The 23289-nt window shown below is 39.8% G+C and overlaps 2 protein-coding genes across 2 annotated transcripts; both read left to right on the top strand.

Moving 5' to 3' along the window:
* The first annotated feature begins 255 nt into the window (after positions 1-255).
* GPRC6A (G protein-coupled receptor class C group 6 member A) lies at positions 256-13327 on the top strand. Its single transcript, XM_064415839.1, has 6 exons — positions 256-668; positions 2263-2566; positions 4381-5208; positions 7444-7656; positions 9058-9181; positions 10531-13327. The coding sequence occupies exons 1-6, from the start codon at positions 475-477 to the stop codon at positions 11649-11651; spliced, it is 2784 nt and encodes a 927-aa protein (XP_064271909.1). The 5' UTR covers positions 256-474; the 3' UTR covers positions 11652-13327.
* Positions 13328-16171: 2844 nt separating this feature from the next.
* On the top strand, positions 16172-21296 carry FAM162B (family with sequence similarity 162 member B). Its single transcript, XM_064412998.1, has 4 exons — positions 16172-16341; positions 16764-16875; positions 19914-20022; positions 20230-21296. The coding sequence occupies exons 1-4, from the start codon at positions 16224-16226 to the stop codon at positions 20326-20328; spliced, it is 438 nt and encodes a 145-aa protein (XP_064269068.1). The 5' UTR covers positions 16172-16223; the 3' UTR covers positions 20329-21296.
* The last annotated feature ends 1993 nt before the right edge of the window (positions 21297-23289 follow it).

The following is a 23289-nucleotide window of genomic DNA, read 5'->3' as shown; positions in this document are numbered from 1 at the left end:
ATCTTTTGTATTTTAACATTTTTAGACCAGCCTCTTAAAACATGGTCACAGCAGTGTCATTACTACCATATTATACAATTACTTCTTTGCACACGGCACTCAGCTGGAAGGAATTCAAAACAAGCCCAAATTTATACCAAAATATTTGCCACGTGTTTCAGATAAGGTATCAGAAACTTTGACCACAACATCAGAGATTTAATGTCCAGCATTTCCTTTTAAACTCATTTAGCTTTCTCCCTCCCTCTCCACTCTCACACCGCCACACCTTCGCATTTTATGTGACAGCACTGCTTTAGTACCTTCAATAAAAAAGCCTTTTCCAGTGAGGCAAATACAAGCACCTTATGAGGTGTGACCAGCTTTCGAGTGCAGCCTTTGTCCCTTGCTGCTCTTTACAGATGACACAGGAGCCCTTGCTGGTGCTGCAGCTTGATTGACTCCAAGCTGGGAGTGAGGGAGCAAAGCAGGCACATGGCATTTGCTCTCTTTTTGATCCCTTGCTTCGTGGTCAGCACCGATGTCGCTTTCTCCTGCCAGAATGCTGATGACTTTGTGGGTGCCAGTTCTCCGGGGGACATCATTATTGGAGGCTTGTTTGCAGTTCACAGTGAAATGCTGCATCCAGAAGAAGATCCCATCAAGCCAGTAATTCAGAATTGTGCTGGGTGAGTAATACAGCAAAGAAGAGAGCACTGACACTCGATGTGTAACTCTTATGTTAAGGTCAACAAATTCTAGTTCTTTTGCTTTGCTTAGACTTAAAAAATTATTTGGATATCACATAAATTTCATGTAAATTAACGCAGGATGACAAAATATGGCCAAGTTACAATACAAAATACTGCAGTTTACTGAGGAAGGGAATGAGCATTTGACCCTATTTCAATCTTCACAGATAATAAAATAGCCTTGGATATTTGTGTTATCATCTGATTTCCACATATATATCCCATATAGCTAATTTGCTGTAGGTCTGAAGGACGCAGCTGGGCATTTATTCATTATTTGTTATGAAGCTGTACCTACATGGTCTGGACACAGGCAGACTATTCTATTTTCCCCAAGCCCATAGTAAAGTCTGCCTACCATCTCTTGGGCAGCTCAGTTATAATCTATGATAGTATCTTGATGGTGACACTGTAGTTATTTTTTAAATTACCATCATTATTACACTTGGAACTATAATTGTGTCTTTATGTTACAGAATAGCCTACATATAAACACCTTGTCATGCATGCTTTCTTTACATCAGAATATTTTTTCTGTTGGCGCCAAATCCTACTGTGCTTGAAACGTCAATTTTTCTGGAATGCATAAAAGGAAACCTGGTGAAGAATTTTATTTTAAGTACATAATAAACATTTCCTAAGACCAGGAATTCCAAGCATCCGTTTTTAAAAATTGAAATATAGGTGCCAATCGACAAATTTTATTTGAGTTTTACAACTTAATCTCACATCTGAATCTAATAATCAGCTAGGCATGCAGGTAGATATAAATTTGGATTTATGTCAAAACGTTGATTAAGGTGATAATTTTGTCTGTCTTCCATTATTTTTCTATGGAAACATAAATTATCTCAAGTCCCTCTGAAATTTAATTTAGATCACAAGATTTGTAATCTTTCAAGAAGCTTGCCTGAGAGAAGTGTTGGTTGTATTGTAGACATTTTGTGCTGGTTCAGTTTCGGTTAATCGCCTATTATAACATTCACTGGAGATGAGGGGAAATATCTGGGCCAACTTCATCAGGTCTGAAGAGTATTTTAGAAACACCAATGCAACTGCTAGAAACCTTGACCTCTGAAATATTTTCTTCTATTCTGAAACATTTAGTACTTAATTTTCTTTGCTTCATGCTTTTGGTGAAAATAAATACATTTTTTAAAAACTTAGTGGGCAGGTATAGTAAACTAGAATATCTTCACTGACTTTGACAGATGCTTCCTGAAGATATCACTTGCAAATTTTCATGTATCATGAACATTAAATTTTTAGTACCTTCTTCTTTTCCAGAAAACCACTTTTATTCAAGTATATTTTCAGTTTTCTGTTTATTTTACTTAGTCTCCTGTTAAATGAGAAAAAGAGGTTTTTAGTCTTTTGTGCACTAAACCCAAGCAAATCACATAAAACTTACTACTCATCAGTTCTTTTCAGCAGTTGTAAAATTCTAGGGGATATGCTAAAAACAGATTTTGCTTCACCCTTGCTTCCAAAAAAGTTTTTCTAAAAAATACCGCCTATGTTTCTCTGACAGATTTGAAATTCAGGTTTTTCTTCAGACACTTGCAATGATACACGCCATTGAAACCATCAACAACTCAACGCTGTTATCTGGAGTTACCCTGGGCTATGAGATCTACGACACGTGTGCAGAAGTTACAAAAGCCATGGCGTCTGCTCTGAGATTTCTGTCTAAATTCAATTCTTCTGAGGATGCTGTGGAGTTCAAGTGTAACTACTCAGACTACATCCCAAGGGTCAAGGCAGTCATTGGAGCCAGCTACTCAGAGGTGTCGATGGCAGTGTCAAGGCTCTTGGCTTTGCAGTTAATCCCACAGGTAGGTTTGAGACAGCTATTTTATTGTGGACAGAGGTTCAGATTTACCATGCTAAGAATTAAGGCTCTGATCACAGGAATTGCAAAAGCCACATATTTACTACAGGGCAGGATTTGGTTTATCCCAAGGACATCAGGATGGGTGGACTTCAGCTTCAAGTGGAGGCCTTGGTTCAATTAGCCAAGCAAAGACAGTAAGGGATATTTTCTATACTCAAGGGACATTTATCCAAGTGTTTTTTTCAGGGTCATGCTGGGTTCTTGTCAGCCTGGCAGTGCTTTTGATCAGTCCTGGTTACTCCAATGTACCTTGGACAACACTCAGGACTTTGTTCAGGCAGCAAAGTTACAGCTGCCATGTACACTTTGCCTGACTATGACAATACTCAATCTCAAGCTAAAAAAAAAAAAAAAAAGACCAGATCAGGTCTGATCTGACCAGAAATTGAGGAATTCTCTCCAGCCCAAAAGAAATTAAATGTTGAAATCAGTTAAAACTATGGACAGGGAAGTGAGGAAGATTGCTCTAAACCAAAGATTTTCTCCTAGTACTCTTCAAGCAATTGTAGAAGTGAAAGAATACAATAGTTTAGATCCACACTAGTCCTTCCCAAAACATCCTTTTCTATTTCTGACTTCTCTAGGACTCGTACAGTCCCACATTTGTGCTTAGGCCATGCTAACCTTCCTACTTTTACCTTTGTAAAAGAATTGGGATCCAGGACTAAGAAGGAAGAAACAGACCCACTTCCACACAATCCTTGCACTTTAGTTTTGGTAATAGATATAAATTAACCAAATAAATTGAAAAGACATAAAATCTGAACTAAAGATAACTTCTAACTGAATCTTCTCCTCTGCAATGGTAGGAAGTAATTCTGACCTCCAACGTCACCACAGGAACTGTAGTGAGTATGAAAACTAAAGTGCCACACTTGAACATAATCAAAAGGCAAGTGACTAAAAAAATATGCAGTAGAGCATAGATAGAAAATGGGATCCAACAGTTTTTTCTTATCAATAGCATCTGTGGTGTTCTGACACAGTAAGATTTTGGTATCCCCTCCAGATGGGTGACTCTTCTTTTGGAAAGTTTAAATTTATTTTTTAAGAACTGTCAAGAAATATAGGGGGAAAAATGTTCCAACAAAAAAATAAGGAAGGATTAAAACTGGAGAGATTTAAATAGTAATGTTCTTTTTATGTTTTTCCAACTACATTCACAAGAAAAAGATAATAAATCTTTTGTATGAAAAAATAATAAGATTTTGTATTATTGGTTACTGTTTGTATTTGTCTGTGAGGTTCTTCTGACTGATTTAATGATCACTTTGAGATATAATAATTAAATACTGGTGAGAAAATATATCTATGTGTGTGTGTGTGTGTGTGTATGAACCATACTAAAGCACTCAGTAATAGGAAAATACTACAAAATATAAGAGTACTAGCAATTTGAATAGAGACTCAAAAAATATCCAGTATTTTAAATATTGTTTTGAAGAGCATATTGATGGTATCTGAAAAGAGTAAACCAAAATCTTTATACCATCATTACTGTCATATCCATTTTGATTTGCTCGCAGCCTTCACTGAATTATGTGGAGGGGAAAAAGTGTAACTGGTCCTGGGCACGAGTCTGCATCCAAAGGCAGGGAGAGAGACCTGTCCCTTTAGCTGCAGCTTGTGGATGCCCATTCACAGGAGGAGGGAGCTTGGGTCAGGTGGGAAGAAAGAGCAATCATGGCAGCTTTGGATCTCTTGGCATCCTTTGGAGGAGAACGCATCCATGACTGAATTGTTCACTCTTCCTAGGTCAGTCCTGCATCATCAGCTGAAATCCTCAGTGACAAAATCAGGTTTCCTTCTTTCTTCAGGACTATCCCCAGTGATTTTCACCAGACAAGGGCAATGACTCGCTTGATCTGTGAATCTGGGTGGAACTGGATTGGAGTAATAGCCACTGACGATGACAATGGGCGGTTCGCTCTGGAGAGCTTTGGGGTCCAGGCCATGGCAAACAACGTTTGCATAGCTTTTAAGGAGATGCTGCCAGCCTATCTCTCTGACAGCACCTTTCACACCAAAGTTGATCAAGCAATTGAGAAGATTGTCAAGGAAAAAAGAGTAAATGTTATTGTGGTCTTTATGAGACAGTTTCATGTGCTCAAACTATTCAAGAAGGCAATTGAAATGAATGTTAATAAAATCTGGATTGCAAGTGATAACTGGTCCGCTGCAGTCAAGATCAGTACAATTCCCAATATCAGACAGCTGGGAACAGTTGTGGGATTTGGATTTAAAAATGGAGACATCTCCTCATTCCAAGAGTTTTTGAGAAACCTTCATAAAAAGCCCACAGAAAACAACAAGTTTTTACATGAATACATTATGCTTTTGTCAGTCTGCGCACACCTGGAATATCATGATTTTCAAACGTGCATTGCAAACCAGTCCCAGGATGATCTATTGGAAAATGATGGGAGTAAACCTCAGCTCTGGAGAGATGATTTTTTGAATGCTAATGTTGAACCAGGATTTATCCATAGTACTATGCTTGCAGTCTATGCTATAGCTCACGCCATTAAAGGGCAATGCAAAGACAGAGACTGCAAGGATCCATCTGCCTTCACTCCCTGGGAGGTATGATGCTAATTCTTACAGGTCTCAGTCTCTCTGCCTAACTTTCATTGCACTTTTGCCACCAAATTCGTGGAGATAAAAGCTTGGTCCTTTTACTAAATTACTTCTTATCAGCTATTTGACTATTAGTGGTTGGTGCCATTGCTGCAAACCACTGTGATACATATTGTAAGTGCTCTTGAGAGATGGGGATACTGCAGGAGAGGAGCATTCACTGAAGAGTTTCAATTTTCCTCTCCCTCTTTCTCTCACCACTGTATCTGTTTTATCTTAATTCAAGTATTATCCTCCATAATGAGTCTCTACTTGAAACTGAAAATGCAATACATTGTACCTCTGTCTGATCTTGACTTATATATAAAGACATAATGTTTAAGATGGGTGAGGTACTTGTTATCACACTACTGGGTGGGAAAAGAGGAAAAATCAGACAACTAAACCTGACCTGACCTTTTACCCAAGAACCTGCTCAGGACTACTCACTTTTACACACTTTTACTCAGAAGATTAAACAAATATTCACTTAAAAGTCAAACAACCTCTGAAACACTCTGATTTGCTTTGACCTCTTATCCTAGGTCAGGGCAGGTCAAACCAAGATATGGGATTTGAAATGAAAAACAACCAACCAATAACCCAGTAACAATCAGACTAATTACATGAATTAGTAAACACTAATGGGACAAATTCAGGACTGTTTAGTAGGAATGCAGTTTTTATGGAGCTGCATTTACATAATAAATGGACTAAATGCCAAGACATCCAAATTAACTCCTTTTATGTTGTTAAGCACTCATAAAGAGAACTGAGAGATAATTATTTCCCCCATGATGTTTTCATAACACGTTTCTTCGACATGAAAATTCAACCCTCTAGGAAGGGTACATATATATGTACAGAAAACTCTTAGGACCCAAATAATCCATATCCATATACAGGGAAACAATAGAGTGATTGTTGTTACAGACTTTGCAAAAAATACCAAAAATCAGTTGCTCCAAGTTTGTTAAATATTAGCCCCTTCTGTCTGAGGCTCAAGATGTATTCAAAAAGCTCTGGTGTTCTCATATTTTTAGACAAAATGAAAAAGTGGAGAACAGAAAAATTAAATTACTAGTCTGAGTATATGCAATGAAAAAACCCTATTCAGTTTCCACACAACTATGCAGCAACCAAATAAAATGCACCAATCAAATTGGTTAGAAACACACCAGCTCTTCATAAACTATATAAATGCCAAAAAAATTACATTATACACGGCAAGTTGGCCTATTATATACACTAGATGCATATGTGTTACTAGAGGTGTTACGTAAATTTGACAAAGCCTATTGAGGTAGCATATGTGGCAGTTTGTTAAATGCTGTGAATATCACAAATGGACCCATGTAACAGCATGATTTTCAAATGCAGTTGAACTCAGCCTTTCATCAAACATTGAATTTTTTTCTTGTCAGTTAATTACTGTTGCCAAAAAAATCATTAGGCCTGCAAAATAATAAAGCTTTTTCTTCAATTAAGAGCCATGGTTTCTAATGAGAGTATTTCTGTATCTCCCCATGAACTGGGAGTGAGAATGTATAATGTGTCTTAACCTGTCCTTTTCTGGATTGACACAGACCTGTTTCATTTTATTGTGATGAGGGAGGCAGAAGTTTTCCCCTCTTGTACAGAATGGATTGCAGTATGGAGCTGGGCAGTTGCCTTGACAAAGCATATATATTGTTCATTGATTATTAACAGTTCTGAGTCTCACCTTGCCATACAAAATTTCAGTCTGAGTCACAGCTGGGAACAGTGCTGGATACTCCCAGATATGCTGGGAGAATTTACTCCGGAAGCAAATGTTGCCCAGATTGTCTCTGCTGACAGTTAAGTAACAAACAGGAGCACTGCTCACCACTGGTCTTTACAAGGAGGGGCGTGCCAAAAGACTCTTAGTTTTTGCAAGCAAAAATATTTGCTCTGAATATCACACCAAAATTTTCAAAACTGGAAAAAAATACTATGATTATGATTTTATGAAATTATTATTCTTTTTAATGATAGATTTTTAAGGCCAACATGATTGTCTGTATAATGTAATTCTTTAAACAAAATTAATTTGAATTTTAATATTTCTCTTTGTCCTAAAAGCATTTCTTTTTAACATGATACTATCATACATATGTTGAACTACTCAGTTTATCACACATGATACAGGTGTATGTTATCATTCCTTACACTTATGTGCAGCTCCTAGAAGAAGTTAAAAGAGTTGTAGTCATTGATGATGATAAGGAAGTCAAATTTGACTCCAGTGGGGATATGAGCACCAATTATGATGTCCTTCTTTGGAAAGAAATTGATGGCCACATGGAAATCACCACTATGGCAGAATACGATGCAGAGAAAGGTGGCTTTATCTTTGAGGATGAAGAGAAAAAAAAAGATTTTCTGGCTTTAAAGGTAACTTTTAATTTGTTGACATAGTGTGTGAAATTTATTTTAAGACTGTTTTTTTCTCCCTGCAGCACTTGCTACTGGAACATGTGCCAGCTAGAAATCTCTTGTGTGATTTAATGTTCTCTTAGAGCAAAGAATCCTTTCTGAGTTTATTCAACCCTTTTCATGCACCCTGAGATGCATGTTAGCCTATGAGCAGGCACAGCAATACAAAATTTATTTATTTCTCCAGAATTCCTCTAGAGGGTTATGTCTGTCCTAAGGATGCTATTCCAGAATCTTACAAAGGGATTTTAAAATAAAAAATGATGATTCATAAAAAAGCCCTCACTTATGTACATCTTTGGTTGTTTTTTTTTTTTAACATGAATATTCAGATGTGTTGGCTTAATTGTTTAAAAAAAAAAAAAAAAAGTTTTGTTGTTTATTTGCCCCTGTCAGAGCTGGGGTCAGCAACTTGAGTAGGTGGTGCCACCTGGAGCCCCAGCACTGGTGCAGACAGGACTAGTGTGTGGCCCTGGCCAGTTCCAGCTGGACAATCTGTCCTCTGTGCATGGGTGGATGTCTGAGTTCATGGCACAGCTCCGTGCTGCGAGGCATTCCCCACTAATGGGACAGGGAGAGGCTGCTTACTAGGTGGGCTGAATTCTGGTCTCCACATGTGAACTTAGCTGAGTAGAGAAGGAAACCTCAAACCTTGTCCCTCTTTGTGGTGCAAGGAAATGTCTCCACCTCCTTGTGAACAGTCTTGGAAGGAGAGGAGATTGCAGAGTTCCTCAGGACAGATCATTTAACAAAAAATTGTCTTCAAAAGGAGGATCTGAAGTGAAACCTCAAAAGAAGGCCCTGATCACACACCCAGGAGTGGGGCTTCATGGCTCAGGGACAAGCTGGCAAGGGTCAGGAGTGTCAGAGCTGCAGTACAGTACAGAGCACCCTCCAAAGCATCTCCTTCAGGCCCAGGTGTCCCTCTTTAGCAGCTGAGCAGAGTATCAGGATCTCATTTGTGAAGCAGTTCACTCAAATTCCCCTTCAGATGCTTCTGTGCATTCTTTGAAGATGATCCTCTGTAGTCTAAATGCAAGTTCAAAGCTGAATGAGAGACTTTGATCTAGATTTCAAATGTTCACACAAATCCAGGAATTAGCATTCAGGCCCAAAAATAAAATTATCAGGTAAAATAATGCCCCATTCTATTACTCATTGACTGTGTGGAGAAAATACAAGAAATATGGACCCCACAATGTCTGTTTTTCAACATCATTTTTAGATTTCCTTAAAATACGTATCATAACAAAAAAATACAAATTGCAAAAATCCTGGAGGTTTGTATTAATGCTCCCTTGTAATTAGCTGTACCTAAGATGATGATCTCTTTTTTTTTTCCCCCTCTGCACACTGCAGAAGGTTCAGTCAACGTGCTCCCAGCCCTGCAGTCCTGGCCAGGTGAAAAAGGTTACAGAAAGTCCACACACTTGCTGCTATGAGTGTGTTTACTGCCCAGAAAACCATTACAGCAACCAAACAGGTAAAAAATTTGTATCCAAATAAAGGTTTACTTAGATATCAATGCAATTGTTTTGCTTGGATATAATGTGCCTTGAGAACCTTGGGTTAAATTTTGGAATGGGATTTAAATATTTGCTTATGATCATGATCAATTTCCTGTAAAACTTCCAATAAATGCTTTTTAAAAGGCCAAGTTTAAAGCAATTAGGTTGGCTAGCTGACTAGCATTACCCTTTGCTAGGATGGAAATTCTGGCTGATTTATCAGTGAGATTTACTCTGATTAAATAGAGCCTTTCCTCCCTGTCTTTCCTTAGTACATTCAGCCCAGCCAGGAGCAATTTCTTGGCTTGGAGGGTGGTGAGGCACTGGTTGTCCAGAGAAGTTGCTGTGGTTGTCCCATTCTTAGATGTTTTCAAGGCCAGGTTGGACAGAGCTCAGAGCAACCTGGTGTAGTGAAAGGTGACCCTGCCCCTGGTGCAGAAATTAGAACTAGATGGTCTTTGAGAGTCCCTTCCAACCCAAAAGGTTGAAAGCTATGAATCTATGGAGTTCAAGGGTTATATATTTTGCTTAGCAGCACATTTTGTGTCTTACCACAGAGAGCTGTGTTATTTGATATAACTGTACAGCAGTATATTCTTGTGTCAAATCTAATGTATACTTTACCACTGGTTTGAGCAAAATCCTTTAAAGGGGAAAACTAAATATGGAGAAGAGAGATGGAATTAAGAAAATTAAGGTAGCATGGACTTTTAATGTCCTGGGAGCAGAAGAAAAGTAAATTTTATCTTCTAATTCAATTAATTGTGAAATTTCTCCATATCAGAAAATAGGAATTGCAAAGCAAAAGTACCTTTCAAATAATTATTGAAAGCAATGTTTGTTCTTGCTGTTGTATTTTAAAAGCTATCTGTAAAGAGAATATTAGGGTGTTTTCTTGTTAAAGTAGACAAATAAAAGAAAAGTAAGTCAAATTTTTGCAAGAGAATTGATTCCTCTAGAGTCATTGTTCAGGTTTCAATTGAAGTTTCTCTGATCAGATTTCACTAGTCAGTGCTAAGCAAGACACTTTTAGAAACCTGGCCGTTTTCCCTCCTTGCCCCTGGCTGCAAAGGCTTGGGGCTCCCCAGCTGGCCGGGAGCTCCAGGCATTTGTCCTTAGCTCGTTGTGCCACTGCCACCGCAGCCACCGCAGCCCTGCAGCTCCTCCCCCTGGACAGCGACAGCCCGAGTCAGCATCAGTCAGGTCCATCTTTTCCCTCTGCCATCCTTTCCCACCTTGCTCCTGTATCTCAAGTCCCTATAATCCGCTTTGCAGTTTATTGACTTCGAGGTTCTGAGATACCTTCCCTTTTTGCTGCTTCCAGATATGGATTACTGCTACCGATGTAACAACAAAACCTACTGGGCTCCCATCAACAGCAGCATGTGCTACAGGAAGACAATCTATTTCCTTGCCTGGACTGACTGGTTTGCCATCTTCCTCCTCCTCCTCTCTGCTTTTGGGGTTGTGCTGGTCTTGTCCATTTGTGTAATATTTACCAAAAACTTGGACACACCAGTAGTAAAGGCGTCTGGTGGTCTGACTGTCTGCTATATTATTCTCTTCAGCCACTTCTTAATTTTTTTAAGCACTGTCTTCTTCATAGATATACCCACAGAATTCAAATGTAAAACTAGGCAAGCCCTCTTTGGCATAAGTTTTACACTCTGCATTTCATGTATTTTAATAAAGTCACTAAAAATTTTACTAGCCTTCAGCTTTGATCCCAAGCTTCAAAATTTCCTGAAATGCATGTATAAACCTATTCCCACTGTGGTCACATGCACTGGAATTCAAGTTATCATTTGCACCTTCTGGCTAATATTTAGGACACCTTTTGTAAATCAAAATTTCTCAATCCCAAGAGCAATAATTCTGGAATGCAATGAGGGGTCTATTGTAGCTTTTGGGATTATGTTGGGCTACATCGCTGCCCTAGCATTTATTTGCTTCATATTTGCCTTTAAAGGTAGGAAGTTGCCAGAGAATTACAACGAAGCTAAATTCATCACTTTTGGCATGCTAATTTACTTTATAGCATGGATTGTGTTTATCCCTGTCTATGCAACTACATTTGGCAAATACTTGCCAGCAGTGGAAATCATCGTTGTTTTAATATCCAATTATGGAATCCTCTGCTGCACTTTTCTACCAAAATGCTATATTATCATTTACAAGCAAGAAACAAACACAAAATCTGCCTTTCTCAAAATGGTTTACACTTACTCCTCTAAGAGTGCAGGCAGCGTTGCTGTTAGTCAGGTTTCTTTAGATTCAAAATCTTCCAGCTTCCGAGCCACTATCACTGACTCCTGTAAAACTGAGAATGACTCTGTGAATGGAAACTGCCATTTCCAAGTGCCTGGGCAGTCACTAATAAAAGGAAAAGTTCTTCCTAAAAATGCTGGAAGGACTGTGGTCAGGAAAAGAGTCTCCAGCATATGACTGCCCCATGTTGAAGTACCAGAAGTTTAAAAGCCATTTTAGGGAGCCATTTGTCTTTCAGATCTCTTTCCTTTTGCTATCTCCAAGGAGGGCAGACCACATGAAACACCTTTTCCTGTACTTAGGCAGTTATCCATTACCAGATCTGAAAGGCTTTCCTGACTCACAGAGTCCATCCCTTGCTCATGCAAACTTGCTGATGTGCAGTCCCCTTCAGCAGTTCCCTTCCTTCCCCATCCAGCCCACATAATAGACCTGTGGGAACCTATTCTGCAACCTCCCTTCCTCAAGTGAGGCAGAAGCATCACAAAATTATTTCTCACAGTCATGTAAGTGGGACCACATGAGTTTCCCCACTTCTTTTGCCTCTTTGATGCTCAATTGTTTAAGGAGCTCTTCTTCTCATCTTGGCCCCATTTTACAGATCAAAGAGAACCTTGTCCCAGCCTTTGTTTGCCAAGATAAACAAGTCCAGTCCTTTAGTCGCCACTTTTAAGATAGGCTTTCCATTCTTCTGAACTTCCAAAAGTAACTCTTTTCATCTGATATAAAGGATTTTTTTTTTCCCTCCCCAAAATTGCACAACTTATTCCAGATCAGTGCTGTAGTAATATTTAAATTTTCTTGTGTTTACCAGCATGGTGATGAACTAGAGACAGAGCTATAAAGAAATTAGAGAATTATTCTGGAACTCTATAGTTATGCATATGTTCATCTGCCTTTTTTCCCCATACTCAGAAGAGACACACTGATTCACCTCATGCACCTCCTCTGATGCACAAGGAGAGCGAGCCTCGGGTGTCCTTTTATTTGAGAGTGTAAAGTCAATGTGCAATGTCAAAACTTAAAACCACTAATTGATTCCTCTCATTAGCATAAATAAATAATGTAATGACCAGTATCAGCATGAGAGCATCCTGGCAAAATTTAAGGGGGTTGATATATATTTTTTAAAATGTGATTTTCAATAAGAACATGACAATGCACCATTAGGATACACAGAAATAGCACAAGGATGACCTGGAGTGATCTGCACTGAATGAGTGTCTGCTCTGCAGATCCATGAGCACAGCTGTGCTGTGCCTTCTGTATGAGAGGCAAAGGGCACATTCAGAGAAGGAAGAATTTTTCTGTCAAGATAATGGTCAGAGCTTTTTCAGACAGAGCTTAAACAGCAGAACTACATTGTCAATACAGGAACAGGAAAATACTTTTCCATATTCATAAAGCCCAGAACATAGAAACTTTGCTATGTAAGTTCTGTGCCATGTTACTGTAAAATAATACTAAAATCCTTGATATTGTGCATCTATTAAGGTATTTTAAATTCATTTGAAAGGCAAGAGTGCAATTCACATATGGATTTGTGTAAATATATATGTTCTGTTGCTGATTGTAGGAATGAAGGTTTATGTGTATATATTTGTATGTTAAATGCTATTTATACTTCAGTTGTTGCAAATACTTTTCTGTGTATGAGGTTATAGATGATAAGGTTAAAGTTCCTACAATGTGACAGCCAATGCAGCAAGAATTCTTGCCCTGAAAGAGAGAAGCAAAGCTTACATTGCGCAACTGTCAGCAATCAGCTGGTTAGAAAAGTTAATTTGGCTGTAATATTGTACATGTATTTATTGTTTTCAAAAGTGTTGAGTGCAGCATGCCTTGAAGCTATATGAAAGGGAATGATTAAAGCCATATTGATGTTTAAAATTGAGTTTGCTTACTTAATTTCATTACCTCATCCCATGAGCTTCTGTTTGGCCTTGAACAGCAATACATGCACCTGTAAGGTTGTTTCCACTATGGACCTCAGCCTGCTTAGAAACACCCTTTAGACTGAAAGCTGTATGTGGCAGGGGATTCATCCTGCAGGACAATGAGGAGAATGTCTGAATGAGCAGGGCCTGGTGACAGCAGTGTGAAGGTCTCTGCTGAGGTATCTCTAAGGAAAGACATCACATATGGCAGAATTTCAAAGGAGCCCTACATGCTCCATCTAATTCTCCAGCTACTCAGGTCATCTGTGCAAAGCACAGTCCATGGTGGAGCAGAGAGGATGCAACAGGTTTGGGAGCTTGACTTGACAGCAAAAAAGAGACCTTATACCAAGATGTGTTACATGGTTTTAAATGCCTTGTCTGTGAGAAGCAAGTGATCATATGTAGGTAAAACGTAAAGGGATTGTGCTACCCTACACAGAGGATATAAAAAAGCTTAAAATAGGAATTTATTATGCTAAAGTAGCATTTGTGCCTATTCTCCTGCCTAGGGCAGTAAGTATTCCAGCAATCTAGCTATTCCTCTTGTCAGTCACAGGGACATTAAAAAAGCCTGAAGCAGATTTTCACCCCCAGAGCACAGAACAGGAATCACCTTCCAGAGTCAGAGCAAAGTCTTACCCTGGTGCTCCCAGAGCCGTGGCCCATAGGTCAGGCCATGTGAGGCCAAAGGAACCAGCTCTTTTTTCTGGCCCAGAGCACTTTCTGCTTTTGCTTACTTTGGAAAGATCCTGAAACCACTTCTCAAAACACTAACATCCCACAGGCACGTTTTCTATCTCTGAGAGCAATAGGAAGAACAAATGTCTCCAAATACAGTGCTGTTCACAGAGAAATCAAATGGGAAAATGCAGTTTGTTAAGGTCAGCAGGAGGCTGCTCTGGATGTAAACATTATTTAACCTTTCTAGGGCTTATATCATCTACTGTTAATAATGCTAAATGCTGCATTCTGAAGCCGCTATCATACAGAGTATCTTCAGGGAGAATGAAGACCGTGAAGGCCATCATGAATTGTTTGACATCCTTTTGTCCAGAGCATAATTCCCTCAAGATTTCAGTAGCTCTGGCTGTGTAGATGCCTTTCAGCTGCCCACAATCTTTAGGGCAGTTATTTGGCTAGTGCTGGAAAGTACGTGAGCTCCAGGCTTGCTCTCAGCAGCTGTGCTGATGGCCATTGGAACTACAGTGACTCTAAATGTGTGGGTGACCATCAGGAGGGCAAGTGATAGCTGTGTCTGGAATCTCCTCATAATGAATGACACTGAGCCCAGCCCAGACGTGCTGACTCTTCGTACCCTTCCCAGCTGTGTCTTCAGGGACAAGGAGCACTGCTTGACACTGTGCCACTCTCTTTGAGCAAAGGTAAAGTGTCATCCTCTAGGTCGTTTCTGTTGATGTGTCTGCATCTCCTTGACAGCGTTCTGAAAGAGGGCACAGCTGCTCAAGGAGTGTGTGTGCTTGTAAAGAGGTGCATCTCCTCCTTTTTGTTATGTGCTCTGCTCCTGAACAAAAAATAGCTGGAGGTTTTGGCTACAAATAGTTCAAAACCCCCCTTCTGTGCTGTCACACTGAGCACAGGACTTAAGTTGTTGCCAGAGAGTGATCTGTCCCTGGGGAGTGGGACTTCCTCTGTTCATCTGTAGCCATTCTGGCTTTGGCTGATGCATGTAAAATCTTCCACTGCTTGGTGCCTCAGACACAGCTCTGTTGAGACAGTCTTAAACTGTCATGAATATCACACTGACACAGGCTGTTACTTAGTAAATTTCTATTCTGTGCTGGTTTCTCTGAATGGTTTTTTTCAGTTTGTTTCTTTGTTTGATTTTGGGGATTTTTTTGTTGTTGTTGTTTTGTTTTGTTTTTTTTTTTTTAATTTGGTTTTTAAATTAAGCTCTGTCCAGGATGTGAAAAGAAAAACAACAAAAAAACTTTTTTTTTTTTAGCTGAAGTAGATGGAAAAGCCTATGATGACAATCAGTATATTTGAGCATTCTGAAAGTAACAAATTGACAGAAACACAGATGTGGGCAGGTTTGTGTGTCACAGAACTTATACTCTACATAGAATCATAAAATGGTTTGGGTTGGAAGGGACCTTAAAGATCATCTAGTCGCCATGGGTAGAAACACCTTCCACGAGACCAGGTTGCTCAAAGCCCCACCCAACCCTCTAGGGATGGGGCAACCACAACTTCTCTGAGCAACCTGTGCCAGTGTCTCACCAACCTCACAGGAAATAATTTCTTCCTAATCTAAATCCATCCTGATTCAGTTTAAAGCCATTACTCCTTGTAATGGGAATATAGGAATCTCTACATGCCCTTGTAAAAAACCCTTCTCCATCTTTCTTGTGGGTCCCCTTTAGACACCGGAAGGTGCTCTAAGGCCTCCCTGGAACCTTCTCTTCTTCAGGCTGAAGCTCTCCCAGCCCGTCTTCACGGGAGAGGTGCTCCTGGTCTCTGGTTGTTTTTGTGGCCCTACTCAGGACTGGCTCCAGCAGGTGCGCCTCCTAACATGTAGCTGAGCTGTTTCCTTAGCTGAGTTTTGTCTCGGACAGCGACCTTTCTTCACTCGAGTTGCGATCCCTGAGTGCGGTAGGTGAACAGCGTGCCTTTTGGGGAGAACCGATCCCGCTGGGTGCCGGCGATGGTCCCGCCTCTCCTCCGGGCGCGGCTGGAAGGGTGCGCGGGGTGGGGCGGGGCGGGGTCGCTCCCGCTGCGGCAGAGAGTCCGGCCGAGGCAGAGGGGCCGACCGAGGCAGAGGGTCCCGCCGCTCCTCGCCGTCCCGGCCATGCTGCCGGCGCTCCTCCGCCCGGGCCGCCTGCTGTCCGCCGCGCCGCTCCGCCCGCCCGCGCCGCGGGGAGCCGCGGCCGCCGGGGATGCCGCCCGGAGCCCGGGCACCGCCCGCGGTAAGGGGCTGCCCGCCGCGCCGCGGGGAAGCGGAGGCGTCCCGGGGCTGACGGGGAGATGCCGGGCGGGAGGGTCGGGACCGGGACGGATTGGAGGGGCACCGGGCTGCCCGGTGGGGCGGCCGCGGTGGCATCGCAGCTCGGGTGGTCCCGAGCGTTCTCCTGCTCGCCTGGGTACCACAGCCGCGGGCGGCGGGGCGGTCGAACCAGACCCGCAGAAACACTCGCTGCGTGCGGGGATATTCCAGAGACGGCGCGGAGGTGACTCTGTGTAGCCGAAACCTGGAAATCTAATCCCTAAATTACTCTTCCAACAACCAAAATGGATAGGGTTTCCCCCTTCTACACCTTGCTATCAGTCATAATTCTCTCTTAGTGCTCGGTTTACAAAGTGTTTGGGTTTTTTTTTCTCACTCTTTAAGCTGAGCAGGCTCACAGGGTGGCTGCAAGTTACAAACCTTCGAAGTTTGACAAAAGAATCCTCCTCTGGACTGGACGTTTCAAGACAGAAGAAGAGATTCCTCTGAGGATCCCGTAAGTGCACTGGCCTTGTCCAAGGGTAACATGGAACTGAAGGGAAAGCAGTGGTGCGATCCTGATTCTGTGGAAAATTTAAAGCTTTTCCACAGAGCTTAAAACGATCGGTTTTACAACACTGAGACTTGGAAACAAATTAGAGGGCAAGAGAATTTCCTGTCCTGGTTAGAGGTTAAGATGAGAAAATGTTCCTTGCTGGAGTCCCTAGAGCCCGGGATTAAGAACAGATGCATCTGAGTAGACAGCCTTGGTTACATTTATGTACTAGCTTTTTTGTTTTGCTTAGTCCTAACGTGCAATCAGAGAAGGATGTTGTTAGTAAACAATATTTTTTGTTTATAGCTCGCATAAACTGTTCTAAGGGAGCTGTCACTGAATGAGTACATACAATAAATTATTTTTTATTATAGAATTTGAGGAAAAATAGGGAAGGAGGTAATGAGAGAAGAAGAAGCCCTCATCAAGGAAAATTGAGCAATTGATATAGCCTTAGTCTCCTATTCTTGCTGACCCACTGGACTAGATGATCTTTGAAGGTCTCTTCCCTCGCAAACCCCACAGACTCTACAGTTCTCTGACTTGCTGAAAGTTAGCAACCCCTAAGGGAGTCAGGCACTAAACACCTGAAACCCCTCTAATGTTTAAGGCTCCCTTTTCTTAGGATGCTAGATAGAGTGTTAGACATCTCTCCAGGATGCTACTTTTTATCATCAAAGTATGTCCCTGCCTGGGGTGATACATTGAGAATAAAGAGTGTGCAGAGCTGTGTAAAGCAACAGGTACATCCTCTGCCTATTCTTGCTGGTTCCTGACGGTTTCACTGGAGTTTGCTGAGCTGGACAGTGGCTTTCTGGACAGTTTAGCCTATCTTGTGCTGTTAGTTTCACCATCTTCCTCTAGAGGAAGGTTCAGACATGTCTCAGGAGCTGTAAATGCTATTTCAAGTTGTCAGGAGATGTTTATAAAGATATGGCATTTGCCAGTCATACAGACACATGCACAAAAATCACTCCTTTCTGGCTTGGCAGGAGAGTGTCACCACTGTGCTTTCTGGGTAAGAAAAGTATTTTTAGAACTGTAGGACTATACTATCTATACTATACTATACTATACTATACTATACTATACTATACTATACTATACTATACTATACTGTAAATAGTAATATACTAAAAGTAGTCGATTGTTAGACATTGAGCCTGAACTGTGCCACTGTTTTAACTCTTGTCAAAAGAAGAATTGCAAAGTGTTGCTACCTGTGAACACAACCTAAGAGCTGAAGTTTGTTTGTACTATGAAACAAATCTGTAGGCTTTATTCAAGATTGTTGTGGTTTCTTTGGGGTTTTTTTTAAAGCCCCAGCTGTCGCTCACTTCAGCAGAGGCTTGCCTGGAGTCTTGATTAAAGACTGAATAGCAAAGACCTAATATGCAATTAGTGAAGAACATTGTAAGGTCTGTTTTCCTTAAAGCAGATGCAGAGAGCAGGGAGAAAGTGAAAATCTGCCTCAGAGGAGTTTCAATTAGTGCACTGTGAAATACAATTAGGCTAATACATCAGACTAATAACATTTACGGTTTTGCTTTTGTTGCCACAAATGGATTACTGGATTAACGATCCTACGTGCCAGTCTGATGTGCAGTTTGTTTTGAAGATGATTTTTATCATTGTACAAACCAGAAGCAGTTCCTTAGAACTGCAGGCATTGTTAGTCACCTGCAAGAAACAGAATGTGCCCAACGTGCTCCTCCTGTGTGCGCTGGCAAGGAAGGGCTGGTACAGCACTGCCACTCACGGGACCTGTCCTCTTCCACCACACCAAACCTTAGAGAAGCACTGCAGCCCTCAGCCTTGGTGCAGGCTTTCATGGGCACTGTCAAATCCCCAGCTCTGCCCCATCCCATCGTGTCACTTTAAAGTAAATCTAAAGATTTTTTGAAGGAAAGAGAGCATTACACCATGTTAACTTAGAACATAGAACCAATTCTTTATGCAAGTATTCTTTTTACACATATAGTTGTGGGTTTATACATATGTATAAAACATTTATTTATATCTTACAAATCTATCTATATATCCATATAAGTAAATATATAAAACATTCCCATGATGAATTATGAAAGGAAAATGGTGCACAGCCAGTATTATTATGAATATCTTAAAAACTGTACTCCCAAGTATAATGTTTGACTTGGAAAAACTTAGCTGAACATTTTGGGACAATTTTCATGATTTCCTCTACTGCTGGTTCCCAGGGCCATGCTGCTGGCTCAGAAGAGAGGAGGGTGGAAATGGGAGCTGTACCAAAGCAAATTTCTGGGCTGTAAAATGTCTCCTTTGCACTGGCTACTGCCAAACAGAGGACAGCAGTTTTTCACTATTTTTGCCTTTGATGACCAGCAGAAACAATCCTGTAGATTGTTCTTGTTTAGGTGTGTGTTCCTGAAATAGTGAGGTGGCTGACATCAGCTGCCCACTTTCTGTCAGGCTGCTGCTTTAATAAAGAACTAAAACCTTTAACTCATAGTAGAACAAACTCTGCTTTAATTAACAATCCAAGGATGTAAGTTCTTAGCTTACAGAACACCATCTGAACAGGTTAGATACAGCAGTAATTGATTTCTAAAGTTAACTTTGAATAAAGGGAACTTGCTTTTACTCCATCCATCTGACACCACATATAATCTCCATCTGTTTTATACAGATAACCCCACTCAATTTTCACTGTTTAGAGTTCAAGGTATGATTTCTGGTGTATTTACCCCAAGCATTGAAATGCAAACAATTATTGCCTGAGCAATTTTTTCTCAGGTTAAAAAACCCCAAAACAGTCTAAATCCACTAAATGTTGCTTTGCCATGGGAAATGAATTAGGATCAGAAAATGGCTGATACATAATTAACCACAGCAAGCTGAAGATGCTTGTTTCAGAAGCTAATTCTGTATTTATTTTTAAATTGTGATGTTATGTCTGCAATGCTTTGAAAAGATACTTTGCCTTTTTTAATGACTCAATTCAACTACTTTAATTGCAGGCCAGAGATGATAGACAAGGCAAGAAACAAAGCTCGAGTGAAAGCCTGTTATATCATGATTGGGCTCTCAATTATTGCCTGTTTTGCGGTGATTGCTTCAGCTAAGAAGGTGAGGTATGACCGTGTAGCACACTTTACAATAATGGAATTCTGTGAAAAGCACACAAATCTAAACCAAGAGCACAGCTCAGAGCTGCCCAAGCTTTAGCTAATCTAGTCTCTGTCACCCCCACCACCCTAAGTGGCTGTTGCCCATTCCCAAGGCTGGGTAGACTTCCCTAGGTGCATCCTTATTCCTACGTTGCTACTTCCTCAGGCTGCTGCACGTCATGAGTCCTTAACAAGCCTGAACTTGGCAAAGAAGGCCAAGTGGCGGGAGGAGGCTGCGCTGGCTGCGGAGGCGAAGACCAAGTAATTCCATCTGCAATGCTCAGTGTCCTTGGAAGAGCAAAATTAACTGCTGCTGAGAGCAAGTAGTGAGTGTCACCCCTAAATGGACAAATGTAGATGCACACCCTAGAGCCAGCAAGGGCAGATACAGCATCACAAAAAGAAAAGGCAATGGCTCTTTCATTAGGAAGATATTCAGGATACTTGTTCCATATAATTGAAACTATTTAGAATGTTTTGCATATGATTAAAAGCAGTAATTAGTTTTAAAGGGGATGAGGTAGTTTCCTAAGCATGTCAGGTACCTTTGATTAGATAACCACAAAATATTTACACCCAAGAAATTTTCTGTCTGGTGACAGTGCATAGTTTTTCAGTGCGCAAATTGCCACTTGGAACTCACTGGCATCAATGCTGTATTCAGAATGGTATTTGCATTTTTTAGCTTTAAGAAGAAACACTTATTAAATCACTAAATAAATACAGTAAACATCTGTAAAATAGGTTTTATTGGTTTCTGTATGGTATTTTGAGATTTAACATTCCATAATATTGCATACTACTTATATGTGTTCTGTTACAGTAATGGGCCTTTGGCCTGGATTTAAAGATGCACTATTACTATCTGAAGTTCATATAGGTAATTTAGGTTTCCCGCATTATATATGTAAGACATTGTGCCATAAGTAACTAGAATTTCTCATTCTAGATTTCAGTGAAATCTTGAGGTCACAGTTTAAGTCCATGTATCAATCTGCAGACCTATTACAAAAATCCTCAGATGTACAATTTAACAAATTTAAGCCTACTGAGAATTAACCATGGAGAAGAGACAATAGTGCATCTTTACTATTTTTTTAAAGACAGGCCCAACAATAAATAGTTTCCAGTTGCAAACTTGTTCTACAGCAAACATTTCTGTGCCAACATTATTACTATTTTCTGATTGCTGCTAGGAACAGCATGTAAAGCAAACACTAGAAAATTAAAAAGCTGTACGAACCAATCCTCAGACAAAAGTGCAATGATGAAAAAATTAGATATGATTCAGTGTAACAAGAGTAGGGAACTAATAAAAAAAATTTCTGCTCTGCATAGTTGCATAGATTAGCTAGTTAGTATTCACATTTAAGCAGAACAAATGGTACCCTTTTAATTAAACCCAAACACGTGTATTTTTAAACAGACTTTGTAACCGATGGGGCACTTCAGATTGCATATAAAATGCCAAACTTCAAGAGATTTTCATATCACAGTTTGTTTCTCTCTCCATACTAGTTTCATCTGTTTAGGTATCATCATAATCATGCCCCTACCTGCAAACAAGTACCAGAGCTGACTTCAAGTCATAATCTCTGGCTTTATTTTGTTCATTTATGTGCTTCTAACAAAGCATGATATAAGCCCAGTGATAAAATAGGAGAGACCATCCTTTAAACAAATTTCATTATTATTTTTTAACAATATCAGGGTAAACCAAATGTTGAGTTTAAGTAAAGATTTTCATCATCCTAAGTCCATCGATTTTAGTTCCCTTTCAAATTGTTCCATTTAAATTTATCAGAGGCATGAAATATAGTTTGCCTAAATGTGTAAAGTGCAGTCACTAACCGTCCACAAGATAGAATAATATATCCACACAACTGAAGACATTCTTCAAAACAAATATAATACTTTAAATCTCCCCTCTTTTCTTAATTTTCAAGTCTTTCAATTAAGATTTTCATAGTTCAGATTTGGTTTAAGTAAGAGAGGCTTATAAATGTAGTTTTACAGGGTTCTCCAAATAAAAAGCAGGCACAGCTGGTTGTTATCAAAACAAGGTTGTTAGAAACAAAGGAATACCCTGTTACCTGAATAATTTTCTTACACTAGAACACTGAAATTCAGCATTTGCTAGTAACCTTGGTAGATTTCCATGATTGTTACCCTGTTCTTTGATAGATGGGGAGTGGGCAGATCATGGGAAAGAAGAGGGTTGGTGTATGAAAACCTAAAACTATGAGAGTAAAAAGGGCATAAGTACAATCACCTAACATTATATGAAAATTTGGCAGCTGTACTCAATATTATCACACTATTCAAAACTGTTGTATGCTGTACAAATCTAGGTTTAAAGTGTCATTTGCTAAAATATCTCATTATTCAGAGTTCATAAAGTAACAGCACTCCTATATACACTTCTTACACTTCTATCTTCCACTAAAAAGACTTCAAAGGGAGGTTGCTTCCGTCCCAATTATATCTTAGTCAAAACTGACCATTAATTTTAGAAAATCCACTTCAAGTCCCACATTCAATTACAATATAGAATATATTGCTGTAACATCAAAGTGAAACATCTCAGAATCTTAACTTGCATGTAAAAAAAATTCTAAATATAAAATGGTACTGTCAATGATACCACCTTTAACCTGTATTTTTCAGTGCATTAAAATATTCTTTAGTGACAAGCACAGTGCCATGGGTAAATCATTTGGAGTTTGAATTGCAGCCTTTTATGAAGCATGAAATGCTCTCATATGTCACAGATTTCACTTATCCCAGGAATTTGATGTTAATGCATTAATTACAGGTAATAAAAATAGCAATACTTCAGAGTTAACCCAAAGTATTAATTTCTCCAAATGAGATATACTATTAATACACCAGAAACACTACCTATATGCAAGTCAAAGCAGAGCACACATTTTTCTGTACTCAAAACTGTCAACGTAAATAATAGAATTCTGTATCTTTTAGTGTTTAACAGCAAACACTGTATCTTGTAGAGCCTAAATATTTAGATGACAGTAACTTCTAGTTAGTTTTGGTTTCCACATACTTAATGCTATTTACAGTACAACAAACTTTTCCTTCAACTGGTGTGATTCACTATTCATTTTTCATTGCAGTATTTCTATTGTCTTACCAAAAGCAAACCAAATTCATTAACCTAAGGAACAATTCAAGTGGCAGTAGCACACTTGGTCAAAAAACAACACCT

The sequence above is a fragment of the Passer domesticus genome, chromosome 3 (assembly GCF_036417665.1).
Source record: "Passer domesticus isolate bPasDom1 chromosome 3, bPasDom1.hap1, whole genome shotgun sequence".
Taxonomy (NCBI): domain Eukaryota; kingdom Metazoa; phylum Chordata; class Aves; order Passeriformes; family Passeridae; genus Passer; species Passer domesticus.
The sequence above is the reverse complement of the archived record's forward strand: the minus strand, read 5'-3'. Positions and strand labels throughout refer to the sequence as shown.

Coding starts and splice junctions, on each gene's coding strand:
- GPRC6A (XM_064415839.1), top strand. CDS start 475: ATGGCATTTGCTCTCTTTTTGATCCCTTGCTTCGTGGTCAGCACCGAT. Junction 7,657..9,057: donor AAGATTTTCTGGCTTTAAAG/GTAACTTTTAAT, acceptor TGCACACTGCAG/AAGGTTCAGTCAACGTGCTC. Junction 9,182..10,530: donor CCATTACAGCAACCAAACAG/GTAAAAAATTTG, acceptor TGCTGCTTCCAG/ATATGGATTACTGCTACCGA.
- FAM162B (XM_064412998.1), top strand. CDS start 16,224: ATGCTGCCGGCGCTCCTCCGCCCGGGCCGCCTGCTGTCCGCCGCGCCG. Junction 16,876..19,913: donor GAGATTCCTCTGAGGATCCC/GTAAGTGCACTG, acceptor CTTTAATTGCAG/GCCAGAGATGATAGACAAGG. Junction 20,023..20,229: donor TGATTGCTTCAGCTAAGAAG/GTGAGGTATGAC, acceptor CTACTTCCTCAG/GCTGCTGCACGTCATGAGTC.